The sequence below is a fragment of the Bos javanicus genome, chromosome 8 (assembly GCF_032452875.1).
Source record: "Bos javanicus breed banteng chromosome 8, ARS-OSU_banteng_1.0, whole genome shotgun sequence".
NCBI classification, from domain to species: domain Eukaryota; kingdom Metazoa; phylum Chordata; class Mammalia; order Artiodactyla; family Bovidae; genus Bos; species Bos javanicus.
This window is the reverse complement of record NC_083875.1, coordinates 73822262-73846935: the sequence shown is the minus strand read 5'-3', so window position 1 is coordinate 73846935 and position 24674 is coordinate 73822262. Positions and strand designations below refer to the sequence as shown.

General features: G+C 41.1%; 1 protein-coding gene across 1 annotated transcript in view; it reads left to right on the top strand.

Annotated features, from left to right (window-relative positions):
• The window catches only part of EBF2 (EBF transcription factor 2), a 222468-nt gene that overhangs the window by 181007 nt on the left and 16787 nt on the right, over positions 1-24674 (top strand). The window contains exons 11-14 of the mRNA XM_061425880.1: positions 14835-14923; positions 17110-17175; positions 17821-17998; positions 20231-20416. Of these exons, the coding sequence (XP_061281864.1) occupies positions 14835-14923; positions 17110-17175; positions 17821-17998; positions 20231-20416 (519 nt within the window). The remainder of the gene's footprint in view (positions 1-14834; positions 14924-17109; positions 17176-17820; positions 17999-20230; positions 20417-24674) is intronic.

The following is a 24674-nucleotide window of genomic DNA, read 5'->3' as shown; positions in this document are numbered from 1 at the left end:
TAATCAAATAAAAGCAAATTAAGGCAACTACAGGATAACATTTTTTTTTCCTATCAAGGTGGCAAAGATTTTTTTTTAAACAAATGAAAATACCTACGTTGACAAAATTAGAAGAAAGTGGGGGTTTTCTAACACACAGTTCTCCACTCTCAGGAGAGTACCTGATGGTACTAGCCTTAAAAAAAGAAAATGTATGTACCCTTTAACCCAACAATTCTACTTTTAGGAATATATACTTGGGAAACAATTGAGTTTGCCTGAAGGTTGTTTATTCTGAAGCACTGTTAATAAGCACTGTTGAAGCACTGTTAACAGGACTGAAAAACTGTAAACAATCATAAATAACAAAACATCCTTATACTGAAAAACAACTTAGATATTAAAGTAATGCTGTGGGTGCTCAGTTGCTCAGTTGTGTCCAACTCTTTGCAACCCCATGGACTGTAGCCCACCAGTATCTTCTGTCCATGGGATTTCCCAAACAAGAATACTGGAGTGGGTTGCTATTTCCTTCTCCAAAAGCAATGCTGTGGATGTATATTTAATTACATGAAAGACATTGGTGATATATTAAAAAAAAAAAAAAAAGCTTAAAAACTGTATGTACAATATGGTCTCTGGAGATGCAAGAGAGTCGAATTGGATTGCTCGGTTGGGAAGATTCCCTGGAGAAGGAAATGGCAACCCACTCCAGTATTCTTGCCTGGAGAACCCCATGGACAAAGGAGCCTGGTGAGCTACAGTCCATGGGGTCACAATGAGTCAGACACAACTGGGCGCACGTATGCACGCACGCACACACACACCAATCATGCTGGACCCTGTTACAGGCATGTTGCACTCTAATCGTTTGGGAGGGTCTGAGAATCTGTATTTTAAACAAAGAAATGAGTTTGGGAATGCTGAGTCCTGCTCATCAGGCTGCTGCAGTGACTTCCTGGCTTGTAAAGTATTTGACAACACGGGGCAGTTCTTTTCAGACTGAGTCATTACCCCACAAACACAATAGTATTTACTCATATGTGGAACTTTCTAGAAAGAGACTCCAAAAGCAGGAGGTGGGCAGGAAATTTCCAGCAAACCTCCCCTCCCTCAGCCCTCACCCCACCACTCACATCTTATGGATTGTGGTCCAACTGTTGATGGTTTCCGTATCCAAGGACACACCACCACAATAAACCCAAGCCTATCAGATGGGACTTACCTGGTATAATTAGGCAAAAATGCAGTAATCAGCTCCCCATGGTTGTTGCTGCCAAGTACCGCATAAACAACATCAGGGCTCTGAAAAACAACACGTTTTCTTCGCACATGTAGGAAGGTCTATTTTCCTCCAACCACCACGATTTACTGAAGTGCAGCTTGCTGCTTCAGAGTCAAGAGCTCCACGCGAGCATCCAGCTCATCAGGAAACGTCCCGCTGCCTCTGTCTGCTTTGAGACCTAGAGGTGGTACCAGCCAAGGCTTGTGAGCGGGGAGAGGTCCCCTACTCCACGGGCCGACTTTGCTGCAGAAACTAGCAGTGGAGAAAAATAATCCTGGTAGGGGGTACCCAGTGAGACCACGGTTACTTGTTTTTTCAGGTAACCATGGTTACTGCATCTTAAGGATGCAGAGAGAGGAGGTCTGTAGCAAGGCATTTGAGAATGGAACTCCACTTTGTCATTAAACTTGAGAGAACTTAGCCCTGGAGTGGAAGACCGTCAGTGACAGAGTTTAGAGATCTGGATTTGAGTCCAAATTTTATGACAAATCCCCTAACCATTCTTTGCCTTCATTTTCTTTTTAAAATTTATTTATTGATTTATTTATTTTTGGTTGTGCTGGGTCTTTGCTAGTTGTGGCGTGTGGGCTTCTTGTCGTGGAGCCTGGGCTCTAGCAGCACAGGCTCAGTAGTTGGCGGCGCATGGGCTTTAGTTTCCTGTAGCGTGTGGAATCTTCCTGGACCAGGGATCAAACCCATGTCCCCTGCATTGACAGGTGGATTCTAATCCACTGGGCTACCAGGGAAGTCCCTCACGTTAGTTTTCTAACCTAAAAATTGGAAGATATTTATCTCACTGGGAATATGAAATGTAGATATGCAAGTATATTTTGTATAGAAATACACAGATATGAACAAAATTTACTATTGTAAGTGTTTGGCTGTGGGATACATAATTTCTATGATGAGTTCTCTTTGGCTTCCTTCCTCACTGCTGTTTGATCAAGGGTGGACTTTTTTGCTGGCTTCCCAGGTGGCTCAGTGGTAAAGAATCTGTCTGTCAACGCAGGAGACACGGGTTCGATCCCTGGGTTGGGAAGATCCTCTGGCGAAGGAAATGGCAACCCACTCCAGTATTCTTGTCTGGAGAATCCCATGGACAGAGAGCCTGGTGGGCTCCAGTCCACAGGATCACAAAGAGTCGGACACGACTTAAGGAGTAAACAACAGTAGACTTTTTTGCATGTGTTCTCTACTGTAGAAGGTGAACTCTTGAAAGACCCACCTTATCATGCCTTTAATATCTGAGTCTGGATTAGAAGTCAGGGTTTTTAGGTGACAGAGAAGGCCAGGGCAGCCAGAGAGCATGTGTGCTCTCTGCAAGTGGTTTGAAGGGAAATGAGTTTTCAAAGGAAGAGCCGATTGGGCCCAGCTGGCTCACGTGCAGGCCAAAGAACTGCTTCCCAAGGTGTGTGGTTGAATATGGAAGCTTCTGGCTATGGAGACACCTATAGAAACCAAACAATTCACATCAACTCACCTCCTCCCCAAAACAATCCTTATCTTTTATTGGTTTGCCAAAAAGTTCTTCTGGGTTTTTCCATAAGATATCATGAAAAAATAGCTTGTGGAAAAACCTGAATGGACTTTTGGCCAACCCAATACTGTAGCACAAACAAAGTATTTGATTACTCTGTTCATTATTTGGGAGCAGGTGTTACTCAACGAGAAAGTAGACAAGATCAGGAAGCAGTTGGGTGGAGAAACAAAAAGCCTAGGTTATTCCATGGCCCCCCCCAAATCATACCCTGCACAGTCCCCTCCCTGGGGCTGGGCATGGGGTTCCACTGAGCCACACTGCACAGATGTGCACACTGGATTCAGATGTTAATAGCTCACCCACATCACATTTCTTTTTTTTCCCTATAGCATTATCCTGAAAAAAAAAATTCTCATTTAAGAAATGAATCTGATTTTTAGTTAAAAATACCCAATTCGGATATCAAAAACTGGCCTGAGTACAATTGTTCCCTGTTTGCACTAGAAACAGGTTGGATGAATAGCCCTCCTGGTAGCCTGCAGTTTTACTGAAGTTGCCTCCACCCCCATCGCCTATAAAATTTGGATCCATCATTTGGCTGAGCCTGAGGAATGATGTCTCCGTTGGAAGCCCCAGAATAGGGGGCCGTTGTTTTGCTAGAGACGTCCCAGCCTCTTAATGGCCTGGTGCTCTCAGCTATAATATTCTAAATACATATTACAGAGAGCAGAGCATATTCATAACTGCTCCGTGGTGGCATTTAGATTTACCCTTGAAATTTATCTTTAATTTTTACAGTTGTCTCCTTAACCATGTATATTACTCCCTTCTTCAAACAATCTGTCTTGCTGCTGCAGTTTTTCTTGAAACCAAAGCGTAATTAAATATTAAATTAATATTTCATTTAAAATTAAATATCAGAGGCTTCCATCTAATCTTTCACTTGTGCACTGCTGGTTCTCACCTCGTGTTCTTGTTCCTATATCCACAAAGGCAGGTACCACTTCTTAATAATGTGTTCCTATATTATCTTTGTTCTTTTTTTTAACAATTGGTGACACTGAACCTTTGCTACATTGAAACAGATGGATATAGGGAGAGATTTCAGTGTAGCAAAAGTTAAAGACAATTCAACAGCCCATGGCTTCAACTCCACCCATCTCCACTTCTCGAAGAATTTCACTTTCACCAAATAAATAAATAATGGGCTTCCCAGGTGGGTCAGTGGTAAAGAATCTGCGTGCCAATGCAGGAGATGTAAGAGTTTGATCCCTGGGTCAGGAAGATCCCCTGGAGAAGCAAATGGCAACCTACTCAGGTATTCTTACCTGGGAAGTCCTAAGGACAAAGGAGCCTGGTGGGGCTACCGGCTATGGGGTCGCAAAGATTCAGACATGACTTAATGACTGAAGAACAGCAACACATAAGTAATAGTCTTAGAATCATAATGCAAGAACTTACAAGGGGTCTGAGAAAACATTTAATCCAACTTTTTGTTTTTGCAGAGAGATAAACCAAAGTCCACCTGCCTTTGAAGGTGGTAGAGTTGGTCAAGGTTAGGAATTAAGGCAGATCCCAGACAAGGGACAGATTTTTCTCTATCACACCATCAAATGCTATGAAAAATTGACCTTGGGAGCAGATAGCCTTGAATGTTGGACACCTGAGGAGTAAGGTAGATGATAGATGAATAGTCGAGAAAATTGGGAGGATTGGGAGCAAGAGAGAGAAACCAAAATCATAGCACAAACAAGGCAGACCTCACAGAAATAAATACATGTGTGCATGCGTGGGTAATCGCTTCAGCTGTGTCCATCTCTTTTTGACCCCATGGCCTGTAGCCCACCAGGCTCCTCTGTCCATGGGATTCTCCAGGTGAGAGTACTGGAGTGGGTTGCCATGCCCTCCTCCAGAGGATCTTCCTGACCCAGGAATCGAACTTGATTCTCTTATGTCTCCTGCACTGGCAGGCAGGTTCTTTACCACTAGCGCCACTTGGGAAGCCTCACAGGAATTAATGCATAAGATCAAAGCACTTTGAAGATATAGTCACTGGGGGAAGACCAGAACAGACTTCCTAAAGGGGGCTTGAAGGCAGGGGCTAGTTTGCATGCATGTAAATTTCCTCCCCAAGCAAGGGTTTTATGCCTTCCTGTCCTGTCAAAGGAGAGTTACTGTCTTAGATGAGCACCATATGGAGAGGTATTCTTTTTATTTTTTTTTTTAACTTTTAATTTTGTATTGGGGTATAGCTGATTCACAGTGTTGTAACAGTTTCAGGTGAACAGTAAAGGGACATAGTGATACATAATCATGAATCCATTCTCTCCCAAACCCCCCTCCCATCCAGGCTGCCCCATAACAGTGAACAGAGTTCCATGTGGTATCCAGTAGGTCCTTGTTGGTTATCCATGGAGAGAAGTTCCTCAAGCAGGTTTTATCTTGTGCATGCATCTCAAAGTCCATTTTCTGATCTGGTACTTGCCTGGCAGCCACATTACATAGATTTGAGGTTTATTGAGCAAGATTCTTTTTCCATTGCTTTATTGAATTATTGGAGAAGGTTGAGATTTAGAGTCAGGGCTGGAAGAATCCTTTAATTCTATGGCCTGGACCCCTCAGGGGCCTGTGGGCTCTGTGATGAAAGTGAAGACCCTCTGCTGCAGATGGATACACACAGATGCAGACAGACAACTAGGCTCAGACTTTCTAGACTTTTGTCAGCCTCTTATTGGCCATCTGTAGGCTCCATGATGATCCTAGGTGCCAACTGAAGACTTACTAATGAAGAAAGCTGTAACTGAGATCAACATCCCAGAGTCGCAGCCTGACAGAGTACTCAGATCTCCTTGCCCCCTCATTTTACTTGTCTCCTCTCAAATTTCTGCAAGGGAACTTGATCAGCCCTTGCTATTGCCATCTTGGTGGTCAGTACTTTTACTGGTCAAAGGCAGAAATGACTACTTGCCTGTGAAGTCAATGCTGTCTTTGTTGAGGGTAGACCAGAATTCTAACCAGGAGTCCCCTTTCCATGTTGGCCATGGGAAGAACCTCTATTTCTGGGAAACTTAAGTAGAGGCAAAAACTGGGGTAAGTATTATCTGCTCTCCATGCCTCCTGTTAAGGAAAAAAACCAATCATATAGAATTTATCCATCTCACTAACCCTTTGGGAAAATTAATATTGAGCAACAGCCAGTTTTTTTTTTTTTAAATGAGTGGTTCCCAGTAGATATTTTTAGTTAAATACTATTTACTTTATAAAGAAACCCTTCACACATTGCTTATGGTTTATATCTATTCATTGGGTCAAAGATATGTAAGCAACCTCATATATTATACCCGCAATCAAAATGAGAAATGACACATAAGATCCAGGCTCTCAGGAGAAACATTATGAAATCTCAAGGTATTGATGAAAGTTTTTCCAAGGCTGATCCAAATGGGATTTAGATTCTGTGGCAGTTGAAACGTGTATTATTAAACTCCTTAAGCAAACCCGGATGACTCCCAGTGGAGGATTAAGACATTCTATGTATAGCAAAGACGAAATTCTCATGTCTGAGTTTTCTCTATTGAATTCCCCCTTGATTAGCTTCTGTAATATTTAACTTCATGCCATGCCATAATTATTTAATAAAAGGTAAATATAAATTATATTTCAGTGGGGATTTGACCTTTTACCTTAATGTTAATGTTACCAAAGAAAGACATAGATAAATAGAGCCTATAGATCGAAGCCTATTTTTAATTTACTCTGTTTTTGCCTTGCCAGCTTTTCTCTGTGTCCCTCTCAGCCAAGAGGTTGGCAGGACTTCACACCACCCCCGCACTCCATGTGGTAGCAGAGGCTGTAAATTCACACTGATGATGGCGGTTAATGATCTGTTGGCCCTTAGAGACAATCTTGGGGCTGGTCTTGGGCACCTCATTAGTTAATTGAGGTTTACTTGGCTCGCAACAGGACTGAAAAGTCAGAGAACACCGAGGGAGGTGGGGAGCGGGAAAAGCTGGGACTCAAGGTGAGGCTGAAGTGATAGGATGCAAAACAGCTGGTCCAATGGGAAGTGAGTTTGGACCCAGAATAAAAACTGTTCATTGCAACCCTGATTTTTTTTTTTTTTTAAGATGTGGACCATTTTTAAAGTCTTTATTGAATTTGTTACAATATTGTTTCTGGCTTTTTGGCCCAGAGGCATGTGGGATCTTAGTTCCCTGACCAGGGGTCGAACCCACACACCCTGCATTGGAAGGCATGGTCTTAACCACTGGACCACGAGGGAGGTTCCCAACCCTGAGGTTTTGAAGGCTGAACTCTTGAGGGATTGACTGATTTTTCTTCTTACACTTCGGTATTGACTAAACAGTTTGGGCTTCATGATTTTTACTTCAAAATTTCACTAAAGTGGCATGCTGTGTGTGTGCTCACACACACATCCGTGTGATTATTCCCTGTCCATATAGATATACACGACAGTGTATTTCACCATCTTTCTCATCTTGGATACACACAGAACCCATCCATAGCATATGCCTAGGAAGTCTGGCAGGGGCCTCCAGAAAACACTCAACATGAGAAAGAGATGAGTATGTCTATTTTGCTTCATCAGCTTAAAATGTGAATTGCTAATTCCATGTGGTCAGGAGCACCTGCTGTTTCTGATGTAGATGAGGAGCCTGGACAAGTGGGCAGATGAGATAAACCAGACATCACCCTGGTGTCCTGGTAGTTTTCATCTAAGAGGGACAACAGTGGGTACAACTGTGTGATAAAGTTTACAAAAGAGAGGGCTTCCCTGGTGGCTCAGTGGTAAAGACCTTGCCTGCCAATGCAGGAGATGCAGGTTCAATTCCTGGTCCAGGAGGATCCCACACACCTCGGGGTAACTAAGCCTGTGTGCCACAGCTACTGAGCTTGTGCTCTAGAGCCCGGGAGCCACAACTACCGAAGCCCTCGTGCCCTCCAGCCTGTGCTCTGAAACAAGAGAAGTCACCACAATGAGAAGCCTGAGTACCACAACTGGAGAGTAGCCCCTGCTCGCCACAACTAGAGAAAAGCCCATGCAGCAACGAAGACCTAGCACAGCCAAAAATAAATAAATAAAGTTATATAAAAATAGAGTCTATGAAAGAGAAAGCATTCTGTGTGCTAATTAGAGCCCAGCTTTAGCAGATTACTCTGTGAGCAGCAGGAAGGACCTAGGAATAAGGATATTAGTGGCAGGCTAAGGATAGACCTCTAGGGCTTCTCTGAGAGGGGGCGAGAATTTGGTAACAATGAAGATGGGAGGGAAGGGACAAGGACAGTCATGGAGACAGTGGGGACCTTGGTTGGGGGTGGCTAGATTCTCTATCTTATGGGTTGTTCCCTTACTTTATGGTCAGCGTGGTGTAAGCATGCTGTTGTTAGCTGCTCAGTCATGTCTGACTCTTTGCGACCCCATGGACTGTAGCTCACCAGGTTACTCTGTCCTTGGAATTCTCCAGGCAAGAACACTGGAGAGGGTTGCCATTCCCTTCTCTAGGGGATCTTCCCAAGCCAGGGATTGAACCCGTGTCTCCTGTATCGGCAGGTGGATTCTTTACCACTAGCACCACCTTGGAGCTGCATTTAAAATAGGGATAAAATGCATGTTATAGGGTTGTAATGAGGATTAAATGAGCTAATATATGTAAAATGCATTAACATAATGCCTGTAACATAGTAAGCCTTCAGTACATTCTAACAGCTATCATAACAATTTTCATTGTTGAATATTATAGCCACTAAAAATCCTCTTATTAAAGAAAAAGTCTTCAGAAATTGCTGACATTATAGTGTTAAGCAGGGAAAAAACAGTTTATGGAATAATTCAATTACACCCACAGCTATTCTTACATGTGTTTCTGGGTGAGATGGTAATATGAGTGCGTATGTCTGTGCTCAGTTGCTTCGGTCGTGTCTGACTCTTTTGCAACCCTATGGACTGTAGCTCGCCAGGCTCCTCTGTTCATGGGATTCTCCAGGCACGAAAACTGGAGTGGGTTGCCATGCCCTCCTCCAGGGGGTCTTCTGGACCCAGGGATCAACCTGTGTCTCTTGTGTCTCCTGCATTGGCAGGCAGGTTCTTAACCACTAGTGCCACCTGGGAAGCCCCGGTAATATGAGTACGTGTTTAATTGGCCCCCATCCACAATTTATTGAAGGATATTTTCAAGAAAGCATAAAACTAAGGGAGACCTGGTATTTGTGTGTGAAGCTAAACTGGTCTCATCACAATGCTAGAGATTCTGTGTCCCTCTGCATGCAGGCAGGGTTGTGTTGGAGGATGTGACATTCTGCTCATGGGAACAGATGAGGCGAGCCAGGAAATCAGGGAGAACCCTGACAAAACCTCCCAGGTGCCCCCCTCAGAGTGAGGACAAGGGACACAGCACAAACTTGATCTAGAATTCAAAAAGAATACTCAAAAATTCTGTGTCCAGAGAAAGTGTCATTAATGTGTGAGGAAGACAGAAAGATATTCTCTTATTTCAAGGGCCCTGACAGAATTCGATTCTTATTCCTACTAAAATAACCTGACTTCTGGAGAACTGGATCAGTCAAGAATGGAAAAGTTATGGTTCCACAGGACCACTGGTTAGCAGAAAAAGTGGTTAAACATACAGTATCTGAATTATTGTTAATATGAGGACATGGTTTAACAGAAATATGGAAATTAATGTCTAAAAGAGACAGATCATAGAAAATCTAGTAATAGGAATATTAGCTGAGGAGGATAAACCATTAACAAAAATGTAAAGGTAGGCAGAATGAGGTGGAGGAATTAAAGGTAAGCAACATTTTGTATATGTGGAGGGGCTCCATAGACTCAAGCAATTAGGAAAAGCAAAATATTTTCAGAGAAAGTCAGAGGTACTATTCTAAATTAAAATAGAGTGTTCATCTTCCTAGTCACTAGAGAAAATATATATACATTAAAAACCTATTAGACATACAAGGAGCATGTGGAAGGGTAAATTTATAGCAGCAATTATGTAGAAAATATGTTAAATAATATGATCAAAAAGATATATTAAATAATACATTTAAAGCATTTCCCATGGAACACAAACAAGACTAATATGAATCCACAAAAAAACTTAATAAATTCCAAAAGGCAGATATTCTATACACCACCTTTTTTAATCCAGTGCAATTAATTAGAATAAATAATTAACAATTTAATACTCAATCACCTAGAAATCTTAGGATATTCTCTTTGGAACTAAAGGAAGACAAAATTAGAAATAGGACTGTTCAGAAAGTGTAACAAAGTTGGTGTCGGTGGTGGGGTTACTGTGTGGAGAGTCATAAATAGGAGATTAGAAATTTTAAGCAAATACTATAATAAAATCTATGCTAAAACATTTAAAACCTTAATGAAATGCATGATTTCTTTTTAAAAAATAATTTTATGTATTATATTTTGTTTTTGGCTGTGCTGGGTCTTCATTGCTGCACGGGCTTTTCTCTAGTTGCAGTGAGTGGGGGCTACTCTCTAGCTGAAGTGCGTGAACTTCTCATTGCAGTGGCTTCTCTTGTTGCAGAGGGTGGGCTCTAGGGCGTACAGGCTTCAGTACCTGTGGCACAGGGGCTCAGTAGTTGCAGCTCCCAGGCTCCAGAGCACAGGCTCAATAGTTGTGGTGCACAGGCTTAGTTGTTCTGCAGCATGTGGGATCTTCCCAGATGAGGGATTGAACCTGTGCCTCTTGCATTGGCAGGTGGATTCTTTACCACTGAGCCACCAGGGAAGCCTGAAATGCATGACCTTTTGATGGCTGATGGCTATGTGGTGTCAGTAGCATGAGACTGTAGTATCTTGAATGGGAGGAGTCTATGAGCCATCCATGTGGACATTTCCAGCCAATACTTGGAAAAATAAGGCTGACTCTTGGGCAAGTTACCTGAACTGCAGATAAAGATTTGTGACAGGATGTAGCTTGACATGGGAATCATGTAGGCACTCATGAGGTTGCTGAGGAAGAAGGTATAGGCAAGCAGAAGACTGCCTTGGCCACAAGAAACATCAGCATTTCTTGTTGCCTTGGCAACAAGAAGCATCAGATGGACAGAGGAAGAGCAGTCCTCAAGGTAGGCTGAGATGGCATGACTAGAGTGGTAGGGTGAAACAGGGCAATGTGCATTCAGGAAAGTCAGTGAGTGGACATATTGCCAGCAGGAGAGTGGTGTCAAATGCTAACTTGAGTTTAAGGTAAGAATGGAAAAGTTCCCTTGGTTTGGCTGCGATGTTATTGGTGACTTTGAAAAGAACAATTTCACTGGGGTTCTTTCTAACTTTTAGTCAAGAGATACTACCCATGCTATATAAATTTTATAGTACATAGGATAAAATATAGAAAGCTTCTCAATTTATTTTTCAAAGTGGGTATAAAATAAAAATCAATCAGAAGCCAAATACACCATGCACAGTATCCCAGTTATTAATATGGGCACACAAATACCAGCAATAATAACAGTAACAGATGCTTGTTGAGGGCTCAGAATGTGCCAGGTGCCATTCTCAGTGATGTAATTGATTTCATCCCCACACCAGCAATCATAAGAAAATATTAATGAATTGCATTCAGAAATATACTAAGCAAATTATATACTGCATCCATGAGTTGCCATTTAATTGTGAAATATTGAGAAATATATTCTAAGGGGGGCTTCCCTGGTGGCTCAGAGGTTAAAGCGTCTGCCTGCAATGTGGGAAACCCAGGTTCGATCCCTGGGTTGGGAAGATCCCCTAGAGAAGGAAATGGCAACCCACTCCAGTATTCTTGCCTGGAGAATCCCATGGAGGGAGGAGCCTGGAGATTTCATATGATTGTAATTTTCTAAAATTCTAAGAATTTCTGATAAAAGCCCTTATCAAAGCATGATAACTAAAGTGAAAATGTTAGTCACTTGGTCGTGTCCAACTCTTTGCAACTTCATGGACTATAGCTTGTCAAGCTCCTCTTGTCTGTGGAATTCTCTAGGCAAGAATACTGGAGTGGGTATCCATTCCCTTCTCCAGGAGATCTTCCCAACTCAGGGACTGAACCCAGTTCTCCTGCATTGCAGGCAGATTCTTTACTGTCTGAGCCACCAGGGAAGCCCATGATATATAATATTTATAAATAAATTTAAAAAATGATAACTAATATTTATCTCAAATATCCAATATCACATTTGGTATGGAAGTGTGTCATTCCCGTTTAAAGGGGGATAAAAAGCAAGAATATCCACTATCATCCTTTTTTCAGATACTTTTTGGGAAGTTTCAGCCAATACAAGGATGACATTAAGAGAACTAAATGGAATTAATATACTTATCAAAAGAAGACAAGCTGATCATGAAGTGTAGATGCTCTGAATGTTCAAGCCTAAGAATAAACTGGAAAAAAACACATTTGTCAGGGGTTATCATTGGTTACAATCTTTTATTGCAAAGAACTGTACTGGGAACATGATATACACTGTTTCATTTAATTTTGACAGCAAACCCATGAACTAGATTTTAAACAGAAGCTCACAGAAATTAATGGTAGAGCTGGATTCAAACCCAAGATCCACTTGATTCTAAAGCTGATTCTCTTAATGACCATACCATATACTGCCACACACTACCCTTCGCACACTGCCTGTGCAGACACATAAAAACCAAAGTTTTTCTAGGTGCTAGTAAAACTCGTAGAAAATGTGATGAGGGAGTAATCATATTCACAATAAAATCAACAGACAATGAAATACATAGCAAAAAAAAAAAAAAAAAAACTTGCTACCTAAATAGTGAGCAGTACACATTTTACTGGTAGACCTAAAGATTTCGTATATTTATAGTTATGTATACACAAATACCCCCTGACCCACGTGTGTGTGTATTTGCCAGAGCTTGGAGCTGGGATGGTCTTTCTACCTATAATACCTAAGAACAAATTTGGATATGTTATTGTAACATGGTGATAGAATGTTAAAAATATTAACATGTAAAGTGTTTTTACAAGTTAAAAAAGGCCTATTTCTCAAAAGAAATGAGTACAGAAAGTATTAATAAGCAGCTCATAAAAGAAGAAATCAAAATGTTCAGCAAGTATAAGAAAAAACTCTTCAATCTCACTGATGAATAAAGAAATGAGTTTAAATGACCACATGCCCTGCTGAAGGGAGTATAAATTTATATATTCTTCTAAGGAGTGACCTGACAGTATGTGTAAGTGAAAGTGAAGTCGCTCAGTCGTGTCCGACTCTTTGCGACCCCATGGACCGTGTAGCCTACCAGGCTCCTCTGTCCATGGGATTTTCCAGGCAATAGTACTGAAGTGGATTGCCAAGGCCTTAAATCTGAATCATAATTTTTGGTCTAGTAATTCTAGTTCTTGGAATTTTCCAATTGAAATAATCAAAGTTATGCACAAAGGATAATTATTGCTCTGATTTTTATAATAGTGAGAAATTAGGACCATGTTAAATACCAAACATTAGGAAGCCATTTAAATAAATTACAGACCATGTCATGGAAAAAATATGCACGAATTTTAAATAATGTTATAAAAGAATATTTAATAACCTAGGGAAAAGTTTGATATATTGTTAAATGAATAAAAAGTAGGTTATGTAACAGTGTGAATAGTATGTCTCTGAATAATTTTTAGTATGTGTGTGTGTTTAAATCTTGGAGGATATATACAAAAATGTTAACCCAGATCATCTCTAAAATTATGAGATTATGGATGATGTTATTTTTCCTTCTATATTTAAAAATTTTAATAATTTCTTTAAAGAAAAAGTGTTGCTTTGAGAATTCAAATGATAGCAACAAATATTCATAGAACATATATGCAAAAAGGAAGATTAAAAAGAAAATACACCCTCTTGTGTTTACTGCTGCCTAATGGAGTGGAGGTGATTATTATTTTATCCTTTCTATCTTTTTCCTTTACTTTGATCACGTATTAATTTTAAAACCATAAAATTTAAGCAACCAAACTTTTAAAAAGTAAAGAAAGAGAGGAAGAAAGACAAAGGATAAAGGAATCAGTCCCCCAAAACTCTTTAGCATAGTAGAAGTGCTGAAATAAGTCCTTCATTCATTCACTCACTGTCTTACTCATTTCACAATTGCTGACAGTAAGTGCCAGCTATGTGCCAGGCACTGTCTCTAACAATGAGAACACAGGAGCAAAGTACGTGTGAGTTCTGCTCTTATGGAACTTGCAGTATCTGATGGAGCCTGACATGAAGTGAATGTACGTGTAACAAAATGTAATTGAAAATTCTGGAATCATATTATGCATAAGAACAGAGTTTTGTAAACTCACAAAAGATTTATAGATGTATAAATATAAATATTTAAGAACATAATTAAGAAAAAGTGATATTTAGGGGAAGAATTACTAGATGATGAGACATTGGGGAAAAGGCAAGGAGGGAAGAAAGGAAAGGCATGCTGCTGCTGCTAAGTCGCTTCAGTCGTGTCCGACTCTGTGCGACCCCATAGACGGCAGCCCACCAGGCTCCCCCATCCCTGGGATTCTCCAGGCAAGAACACTGGAGTGGGTTGTCATTTCCTTCTCCAATGTATGAAAGTGAAAAGTGAAAGTGAAGTCGCTCAGTCGTGTCCGACTCTAGCAACCCCATGGACTGCAGCCTACCAGGCTCCTCTGTCCATGGGATTTTTCCAGGCAAAAGTACTGGAGTGGGGTGCCATTGCATGGAGAGGTATTAATACTTTATTATCTTCAGAAGAAACTGGGATGGGATATGATTGATTGTGTAATGTTTCTGAGTAGTTGAGAGTGAGCAAAGAATGATAAGTGTGTGCACTGAAGGCAGAAATGATAAAGTAATTATAATAATCTTGACATTTGAGACATCATTCTAATGACTAAATTACTATTAATTCTAAACTTATAAATGTGAATTAACCAATGTCAATAGCAAAAATCCTTAGTTGATTGAAACAACTGTGTCAATTCTTAGAAAGATAATATCAGAACCTTTCTATTATCCATAGCAGACTTAACCAGATACCTTGCTCTATGGCCAGTTTACATCCTCAAGAAGAGGACTTTTGTTTTTCAGCATTAAATGAACCCACCATAGACTATGGCTTTCAGAGACTGCAGAAGGTCATCCCAAGACATCCTGGAGATCCTGAGAGATTAGCTAAGGTAATACACTTTGGAAAATGACATGTGAAAACCTTCTTGTAAAATTTCAGTAAACTTAGATAAACCTAGAGACTTAGGTCTCTTTAAAATTAAGTTAGGCATCCCTTGTCCGACATACAAACTTTCAGTTCTAAGATGAGTGATTTCTGGGGATCTAATGTACATCATGGTAACTATAGTTAATAATCCTATATTGTATACTTGAATAGGTCTTAACAATTATCACCACAAAATGAAAACAAAAAAGGTAATTACTATGAAGGGGATGGAGGTGGTAACTAACATTATTGTAGTAATCATTTCACAGTATACATGTGGCTCAAATCATCATGCTTTGTAGTATCAACTTACACATGTTGTATGTCAATAATATCTCAAAAAAAGCTGGGGGGAACCAGTAAATAAAGGAGCATATAATTTCTGGAGGTGTATACTCTATAAATATTATAATATTACTATATAATGTTTTTTACAAGAGAAACTACACTTTCAACGTCCAATATAGTAACTCCCAGCTTGCTGGGCTGTTGGGCCTATAAGATGAAGCTAGTCCAAACTGAGATGTACTATAAAACATGCACCAGATTGAAATGACTTAGTATGAAAAAAAAAGAATACAATCTGTCTCATTAATTACATGTTGAAATGATAATATTTTGCATGTATTGTGTTAAATAAAATATAATAAAAATTAAATTAGGCCTTGAAATTGGGCTAAGCTTGAGGTACAAGATGCTCATAAAATATCTACTAACTATGGAATATGTTATGATGAATCTCTGAGCAAATACAAAATCTGAAAATTTGGACCTGTGCGTATTCAACTTATAAAACACTGCCAACTTCATGAAAAATAAATAATTGAAAAATTGTCTGAAAGTGTAAGTTCCAATTCATTTTTATTTAAATGTAATTTTATTTACCCATTATTACAGGGACATATTAATCCACAATCAAGTATTCACTGAGGGCCCAGTACATACACAGATATTCATGGAAATGAAAAACACCCATATATTAACAAATTTCTATAAAATGAAAATATCATGTATGAAACGAGATGCCAGTCCAGGTTCAATGCACGATACTGGATGCTTGGGGCTAGTGCACTGGGACGACCCAGAGGGATGGTATGGGGAGGGAGGAGGGAGGAGGGTTCAGGATGGGGAGCACATGTATATACCTGTGATGGATTCATTTTGATATTTGGCAAAACTAATACAATTATGTAAAGTTTAACAATAAAATAAAATTAAAAAATAATAATAAAATAAAATAAAATTGAAAAAAAAAAGTATCCCTTTTAAATGAACTTGCTCACAAAAATTCTATTGTATATCTGGCCCATTATTTTCACTTTCTTTATTTAAAATCACATCAGTTTATTAGGTATTGATTAATGAGAAATTATGAAGTTTCAACATTTACATTTGCCCTTAAAGCACAAACATTACAAAATTCCATCTTCTCTTTTCTGTAGTGAGTGAAATTCAAGTACTGCAGTTGCTGCTCCATTGCACCTTTATTTTCCTCTCAGAAAAATCCCCAGCCCCCCCATTAAATTAGATGATATCTGGAAAGTAGGTTAATAGCAATTTAAAAGGCTGTTAAAAACAGGAGGTGGAAAAGACACAATGAGAGGAAAGGGATTACTGATTACTAATTCTCTCTGGTTAAAGTGAACAGGGGGAAATATTATTGAAAGAATTCATCTTTATTAGAGTAAAATTTTGCAGAAGGCATTGCCAAGATCATTTCAGGACTCTGGACAACTCCTTGGCAAGCGGTTTGACTCAGGCCAGTCAATCAATTTGAGAATATTTGGTTAATTAGAGTACCAGATTTTTTTTAATGGAATAGTCTGAAAGTAGTTTTTAATGGAACTCCCATGACATTACTAATGTTAACCGACTCCACCCTTAATCTGGTTGCTTTTTGTCTTGGTAGCCCAGCTCTTTATGGAGCCTTTTCAGTGAGATGAATTTCATGCAGATACATATTTATAGAGGAGTTTATATGTGTTATTATTTATTTTCTACCTGTCAAAGTGAATAGAAGACATCATGGCTAGTGACTTACATTTTAGGGGAATGCCTGGACTTTTGATTTTTGTAGGTAATTTTCCTTTGTGTTGGCCAGTTGAGGTTTTACCTTTGCTGATACCCAGCTTTCTTTTCTTTTTCCAGGAAATGCTATTGAAAAGAGCGGCAGATCTGGTGGAGGCGCTCTATGGAACACCACACAATAACCAGGTTAGAAGTTCACATCTCACACTCTCTTGAGATTGATTCTTTTCTTTTCTTTTTTTTTTTTTTAATTCAAGTATACTGATCCTGGGCTGGGAAGATCCCCTGGAAAAGGGAAGGGCTACCCACTCCAGTATTCTCGCCTAGAGAATTCCATGGACAGAAGAGCCTGGCGGGTTGCAAAGAGTTGTAAAGAGTCAGACGCAACTGAGCAACTCGCTTTTTTCACATAGTTTATGTAGTTGATTAAGCCCAATTCCTCACTTGATAGTTCAAATGGGAAAGAATCCACCTGCCGGTGCAGGAGACACGGGAGACATGGGTTCGATCCCTGGGTGGTGAAGATCCCCTGGAGGAGAATATGGCAACCCACTCCAGTATTCTTGACTGGGAAATCCCTTGACAGAGGAGCCTGGTGGGCTACAGTCCATGGGGTCAGAAAGAGCTGGGCACAACTGAACACACACCTGCCAGCACAGCTGATTTACAATGTTGTGTTAGTTTTAGGTGTGCAGAAAAGTGATTCAGGTATACACACACATATATATCTTTTTTCAGATTATTTTTCCTTCCAGATTATTATAAAATATTGAGTATAGTTTGACTCCTGTTGCTCAATACAAACACTCACCTCCACCTGCCATTTTGTAGGACATCATTTTGAAGCGAGCCGCGGACATCGCTGAAGCCCTCTACAGTGTCCCCAGGAATCCCAGCCAGATCCCAGCTCTCTCCAGCTCCCCGGCTCACAGTGGCATGATGGGCATCAATTCCTATGGCAGCCAGCTTGGGGTCAGCATCTCAGAGTCAACACAGGGAAACAATCAAGGTACTGCCTTTCTCAGACTCAAAATACAAACATCTTATGCATTTAAAAGATTGGCTCTGCTGGAGTTGAAAGAAGTGAATGTTTGATTCTTATGTCATGAAAAGAGTGTGTCCTACTCACAACCAGACAAATCAAAATGATTGCCTGAGGAAACCCAGAAAAAATGCTCCATCAAAGTGATCCAAAGTACCAGAGAGGGTGCAACTCTCTCTCTGAGCCCGCCTGTGTGTCTATCCATACTTGTTTTCCTCCTAATAAACACTTTACTTGTCTCACGACTCAAAAAAAAAGAAAATGTGTCCCAGATAAGCAATGCAGTAATTGGATTATCTCAACATTAGATGTATTGTTAGAGTTTCAGCTTTTTAAGTACCAGGTAGAATACTTCAATGGAAATATTTAAAGATACGATGAAGTATTATGAATTTAGAAGAGTTTAGGCTTACTGCAGCCAGATATACAGGTATTATTTGAATAAAATGTACACTTCTGTTATTGTAATCATCAAAATGAATAATGGAAAGAAGCAGAGTTATTGCCATTATTGTTACCTGCACCCAAATTACTAGTACCAAGGGTGGGTGGCTTATATTTGTTTGGTAACCTCTGTTTGTATATTATCTCATATATGAATATATACAAATGTATGCAAATAAATGGGAAACTCAGGTGGCTCAGTGGTAAAGAATCCGCCTGCCAATGTAGGAGATGTAGGAGATGCAGGTTCGACCCCTGGGTTGGGAAAGATCCCCTGGAGGAGGAAATGGCAACCAACTCCAGTATTTTTGCCTGGGAAATTCCATGGAAAAAGGAGCCTGGAAGCTTCAGTCCACGGGGTCACAAAGAGTCAGACACAACTTAGTGGCTGAGCGCGCACATACATAGATACAAATATATATAGACAGCAACACAGCTAACTGTGCTTTCATATGTAAAACATATTGTGTAAAGATTTTAGTCACTGAGATTGATTTCATTAAGGTGCTACATTTATCATAAGTCATTTTTTAAAAGGAGTAAATGTTTCTGCTGATATCCCTAACTTTGGGATCATTTTACTTCTAATTTTATTCATCCATTACAAGGGAATTCCTCACTCTCATGCCCAGGGCAAGTTCTTCTTACAGAAATGTGGGTGGGACATTATTACCTTTTGTCCCCCCAAATTTGTGTCATTTCTTTAATACCTTTAGAGGCAGTTATCCAACATGGGTTAGTTCAGGCTAGATTAGGTGATGTCTCTGCTAGGGTTTCAGAAATATGGGGAGAAGCAATTCCGCTTATGGACTGGCTCTCCCTTGCATTCCATTGCTGATGCTTCCAAGTCTTTGGACAGCCCATTTAGATGAACTTGTCAATGCATTTTGAAAACACACCCCACCTCACCCAACAGGGCACAGTCACAACTTCAAACTTCTATAGCTGTGATCAGTAGAATGCTAGTGGCCCTTGCAATGTTACTAGAACTCCTTTCCTTACCACACCCAGAAAAGATGCTCTGGTGCGTGAAATTTGGGAAACACTAGGTTAGCAAAGTTAAACCAGTTTATTTATTCTCTGTTGTTGCTCAGTCCCTAAGTCATAGCCAACTCTTTGTAACCCCATGGACTGCAGCACAACAGGCTCTCTATTCTTCACTGTCTCCTGGAGTTTGCTCAAATTCATGTCCATTGAGTTGGTGATGCTATCTAACCGTCTCATCTCTCCCACCCCCATCTCCTTTTGCCTTCAATCTTTCCAAGCATCAGAGTCTTTTCCAATGACTCAGTTCTTTGCATCAGGTGGCCTAATTATTGGAGCTTCAGTACCATATATGAATCTTCAATGAATGGCCACCGTATGCACCATCTTCCAAGCTTCATTTGACCAGAGAATGCTTTTCTCAGTGACACCCATCAAGTATCTCAGGGGGCTTTAGTGTTACATGAGATATGATTTGGGAGATGTCACTGCACACTGCCCCTTAGTCAACCACTCCTTAGTGTGAGTTGGAGATGTTGACTGCAAATGGGAAAGAGGAGGAAGGTTTTGTGCAGAATGGGGAAGAGATAGGAAGGTATGACAAGTCTGAAGACAAACTGCAGACTTCCCCCTCCAGCCCACAGTCAGCCTGGTGGAATTCTACAGACTGGGAGCTTTGTGCACCTACGCTGTCATATTTGGTCTCTGCTGTGTGTGTGAGTGCGCCTGCGCGTCCAGGCTCATTTATCTGGGCTTTTCTTTGTTGTCCAGGATACATCCGCAACACGAGCAGCATCTCTCCACGGGGCTATTCTTCCAGCTCCACCCCCCAGCAGTCTAACTACAGCACCTCCAGTAACAGCATGAATGGCTACAGCAACGTCCCCATGGCCAACCTGGGTGTTCCAGGGTCACCGGGATTTCTCAACGGCTCCCCCACCGGCTCCCCTTATGGAAGTAAGTGCCTTGTTCCTCAGGCCAGCTCTCCCTGCCTCTCTGTCCCTGGGTTTTACTGTCTAGCCTTTTAAGAGACAGTAGCGTATCTGCATTTTAGACTCACGGAGGCGTGGTCCAATTTCCTGATGAAACATCCTTCCTGCCATTTGTACGTCTCCTTTAGTGGACTTGGGCTTATTGGTTTGTGCTGTGCTATGTCGCTAAGTCGCTTCAGTCATATCTCTTTGTGATCCCATGGACTGTAGCCCACCAGGCTCCTCTGTCCATGGGATTCTCTAGGCAAGAATACTAGAGTGGGTTGCCATGCTCTCTTCCAGAGGATCTTCCCAACCCAAGGATTGAACCTGTGTCTCCTGCTTTGGCAGAGGGTTCTCTACCACTAGCACCACTTACTCAAAGCCTTTCAAGAGAAAGAAAAGGAGTGAAACTATTTATTCCCTTTTTACAGAGGAGCAATAGATGTGATTTGTGTGGATGGGAATGAGGAATTAAGACTCCATTTCAGTTAACATGCTGTATGCTTTTTTAAAAAATTTTATATATATATATATATATTTTTTTTTTTAATTTAAATTTATTTAATTGGAGGCTAGTTACTTTACAATATTGTATTGGTTTTGCCACACATCAACATGAATCCACCACGGGTATACATGTGTTCCCCATCCTGAACCCCTTCCCCGCTCCCTCCCTGTACCATCCCTCCGGGTCATCCCAGTGCACCAGCCCCAAGGATCCTGTATCGAACCTGTATACTTTTAAAAAATTTATTTGGCCATGCTAGGTCTTAGCTGTGGCACACAAGATCTTCAGTTCCTTGACCAGGGGTCATTGAACCTGGGCCCCCTCCCCTGGGGCCGTGGAGTCTTAGCCACTGGACCACCAGGGAAGTCCTTCTTCCTTAGGCACTTTCAGATATAGTGTTTTATTTAATCTTCACAAGAACTCTCTGAGGTCAGTATTACCTTCTTGTCATCGGCAAGGAAGTTTAGGTACCCAACAGTTAACTGACTTACCCAAGATCACATAGCTAGGATATAGCAGGGCAAGAATCTGGACAGAGCAGATAGCTTCAGTTTTTCTGTGTAACACATCATCTCCCTTCTCACTTTGCTACATGGCTCTTACCTCCCTTATGTACCTCCAGAGAGATGGAACTTGACTGCTGGTGACTGTGAAATATATGGAGGCAGAAGCTCTTAGTCCTAATCTGTGAATTAACTGCAAGCTAGATGTACTGTGTGCATGCTAAGTTGCTTCAGTCGTGTCCAACTCTTGGTGACCCCATGGACTGGAGCCCACCAGGCTTCTCTGTCTGTGGGATTCTCCAGGCAAGAACACTGGAGTGGGTTGCCATGCTCTCCCTCTAGGGGATCTTCCTGACCCAGGGATCGAACTTGTGGTTTTTACATCTCTTGCATTGGCAGGCAGGTTCTTTACCACTAGTGCCACCTGGGAAGCCTAAGATGTTCTAGGAAGTTATGAAAACTCATTTGCATGGCACCAGGGGCCAAACTGGGGCCTTGTAGAATCGTCCCAGGAGGCTGAGAGAAGATGCTTTTCATACCCCAGATAGGGACCACTTCAGGGCAGAGGATAAGCCGTCCTGTAGAGTCTGAAGATTGAGTGGCGTGTCCATGAAATGCCACAGCTGATTGCAAGGCTCTGCTGAGAGTCCTCTGTGCAGCTCTCTCTGCTGAGAGTTCTAGTGCAGCTCAGGACATAACGTGCTCAGGTCTGGAGGCCACCGCTCTTAGTTTTAAGGCCTCTGGTTCCCTGCAGACACCCGCCTAGGAGGTATTTCTGGATTATCTGTTTGATTCATTACACTCAGCACTCTGCTCTGTGTGGTGAAGATACAGTAACAAGTCGCAGAGGTAGCAGAGGTTGGTTCTTCCAGGACAACGAAACTCTTGTTATTGCAGATGTTACTGAAAGACTGTGTGGGGGAGTCTGGCTGCTCACCTCTCAGAAGCCAATAAACAGCCCAGGTTGGTGGAAAGGAAAATTTGCTTTATTTCAGATGCCGGCAACCGGATGGGGTTGGGGGAGGGTGGCACACGTCTGTCCAAAGGCTGACTCCACCACCCCTCCTCCCACTGGGAAGCATTGGGTCAAGAGCATTTATAGACAGAAGGTGGGCAGGGTCGGGGGACAAGACTAAACCTAGAAACAGTAGTCAGCTCTGACAAGTCAGCTTCAGATTGGTCCATGGTGGTCTGACCAGCATCATCTTGGTTGTTTGAGGTACAGTTAATCTTTACTTCTAGGGTCCATTTGTTCCCATTTCTCTGTGGCCAGTTATCAGAATTGTGGCAGTGCATGTCCTGGGTACAGTCCAGTCATCACATAGTAAACTTCTCCACCTGGTGTTTCAGTATCTTTAAGACAGTTCACAGGATAGGGCTCAGAATATTATCTATGGCCCTTGAGAAAGAACTGAAAGTCCTCGACTATGCTTAATGACTACATTATTATTATTTAGTGTTCTCTATTTTCCTTTGTTTCCACATTTCTCTGATTAAACTTATTCTTTGATTAAAGTTTTCCACAGTCAAAAAGGCAGGCAGAGGACATGGAGTGGAAGGGCCGTTTCACAGACATGCGTTCTGCGTTGTGACCTGTCAGATGGTCCAGGTCAGTTAGATCAGAGGGACTGAGGAAAACAAATGGTTGTTTGCTTCATTTATTTCCTTGCTTGTTTTTACCTTCTCTTGTTCCAAAAATGTATGGGGGGAATATTAATAGTCATATGAGCAGTATGAAAGTATAAAATGGAAACTAGAAGAAACGGATAGAAGAAAAAAAACATGGATAGGAAAATTAGATGAATCCAAGGGTTAGTGTGGATGCCTTTGGGTCTGTTCAAGGGAGTCATTAACTTGGTTCAGAGGCTTACAACAGCGGTCCCCAACTTTTTTGGCACGAGGGACCAGTTTCTTGGAAGACAATTTTTCCATGGACTGGGGGGGGGGGCAGGGAATGGTTTCAGGTTGATCCAAGCACATTATACTTATCGTGGACTTTATTTCTATCTTGCAGCAATCTCAGGATATTCCACTTTGATTTTAGGGTTAGGGTTCACACTCCTATGAGAGTCTAATGCTGCCACTGCTCTGACAGGAGGCAGAGCTCAGGTGGTAAGGCAAGCGATGGGGAGCGGTTGTAAATACAGAGAAGCTTTGCTCCCTTGCTGTTGCTCATCTCCTGCTGTGCGGCCCAGTTCCTAACAGGCCATGGACGAGTACTGGTCCTGGGGATTAGGGACCCCTGGCTAACAAGATGGTAAGGCAAAGAGAGAAACACTATTTGTTATAAAATTCTATGTCCACACATTAGTAGTAATAGTAGTAGTCAAAGCTCAGGAGAAACTTGATTTTTCAGTGGCTGAGACCTTGGAGAGATTCTCCCATGCATCCATGTGGAGAGTGGACCCCATGTGCAGAAGGGACCACATCTTAATAGCCCCTACGAGGGATGCAAGGGCAGAAGAACCACTGTGTAAATAACGTCCCATGATAACGGTCACAACAATACAAGTAATTTACAATTACATTCAACCTTACAGCCTAACAAGCATGCTCACACATGAGTCCAGTCAGATCTTCACAATAACCTTATGAAAGGGGCTTCCCAAGTGGTGCTAGTGGTAAAGAATCCACCTGCAATGCAGGAGATGCAAGAGACATGGGTTTGATCCCTGGGTTGGGAAGATCCCCTGGCAGAGGACATGGCAACCCACTCCAGTATTCTTACCTGGAGAATCCCATGGACAGTGGAACCTAGTGGGCTACAGTCCATAGGGTTGCAAAGAATCAGACACAATTGAAGTGACTGAGCATTCACACATGGATATAATAATTTATTATGTGTATATAATTAACATATTTATATAATTATATTCATTAATATAATTTACTTTACTAGTATCATCATCATTTTCCCTTCTAAGATATGAAGGGTTATTAACTGACTTACTCAAGGGCTCATGGCCAATAAACAGTAAAAAATGGGGCTAGAACATGTGTCATCAGATCCAGGATATCATGTTTTTAAATTATTCAATCATATTAAAGATATTTCATGTATTTATAGCATACTATTGAGCTGAGCCATAGGAAACTATCTCTTTTTGATGTCCCAAAATGTGCAATTTCATTATGGTCATACATTTATGAATAAAATGTGTATGTTAGGTTGAACTATGTGAAACTGTCATTTTTGTAGATCAAAAATAGTTAATATAGGGACTTTCCTG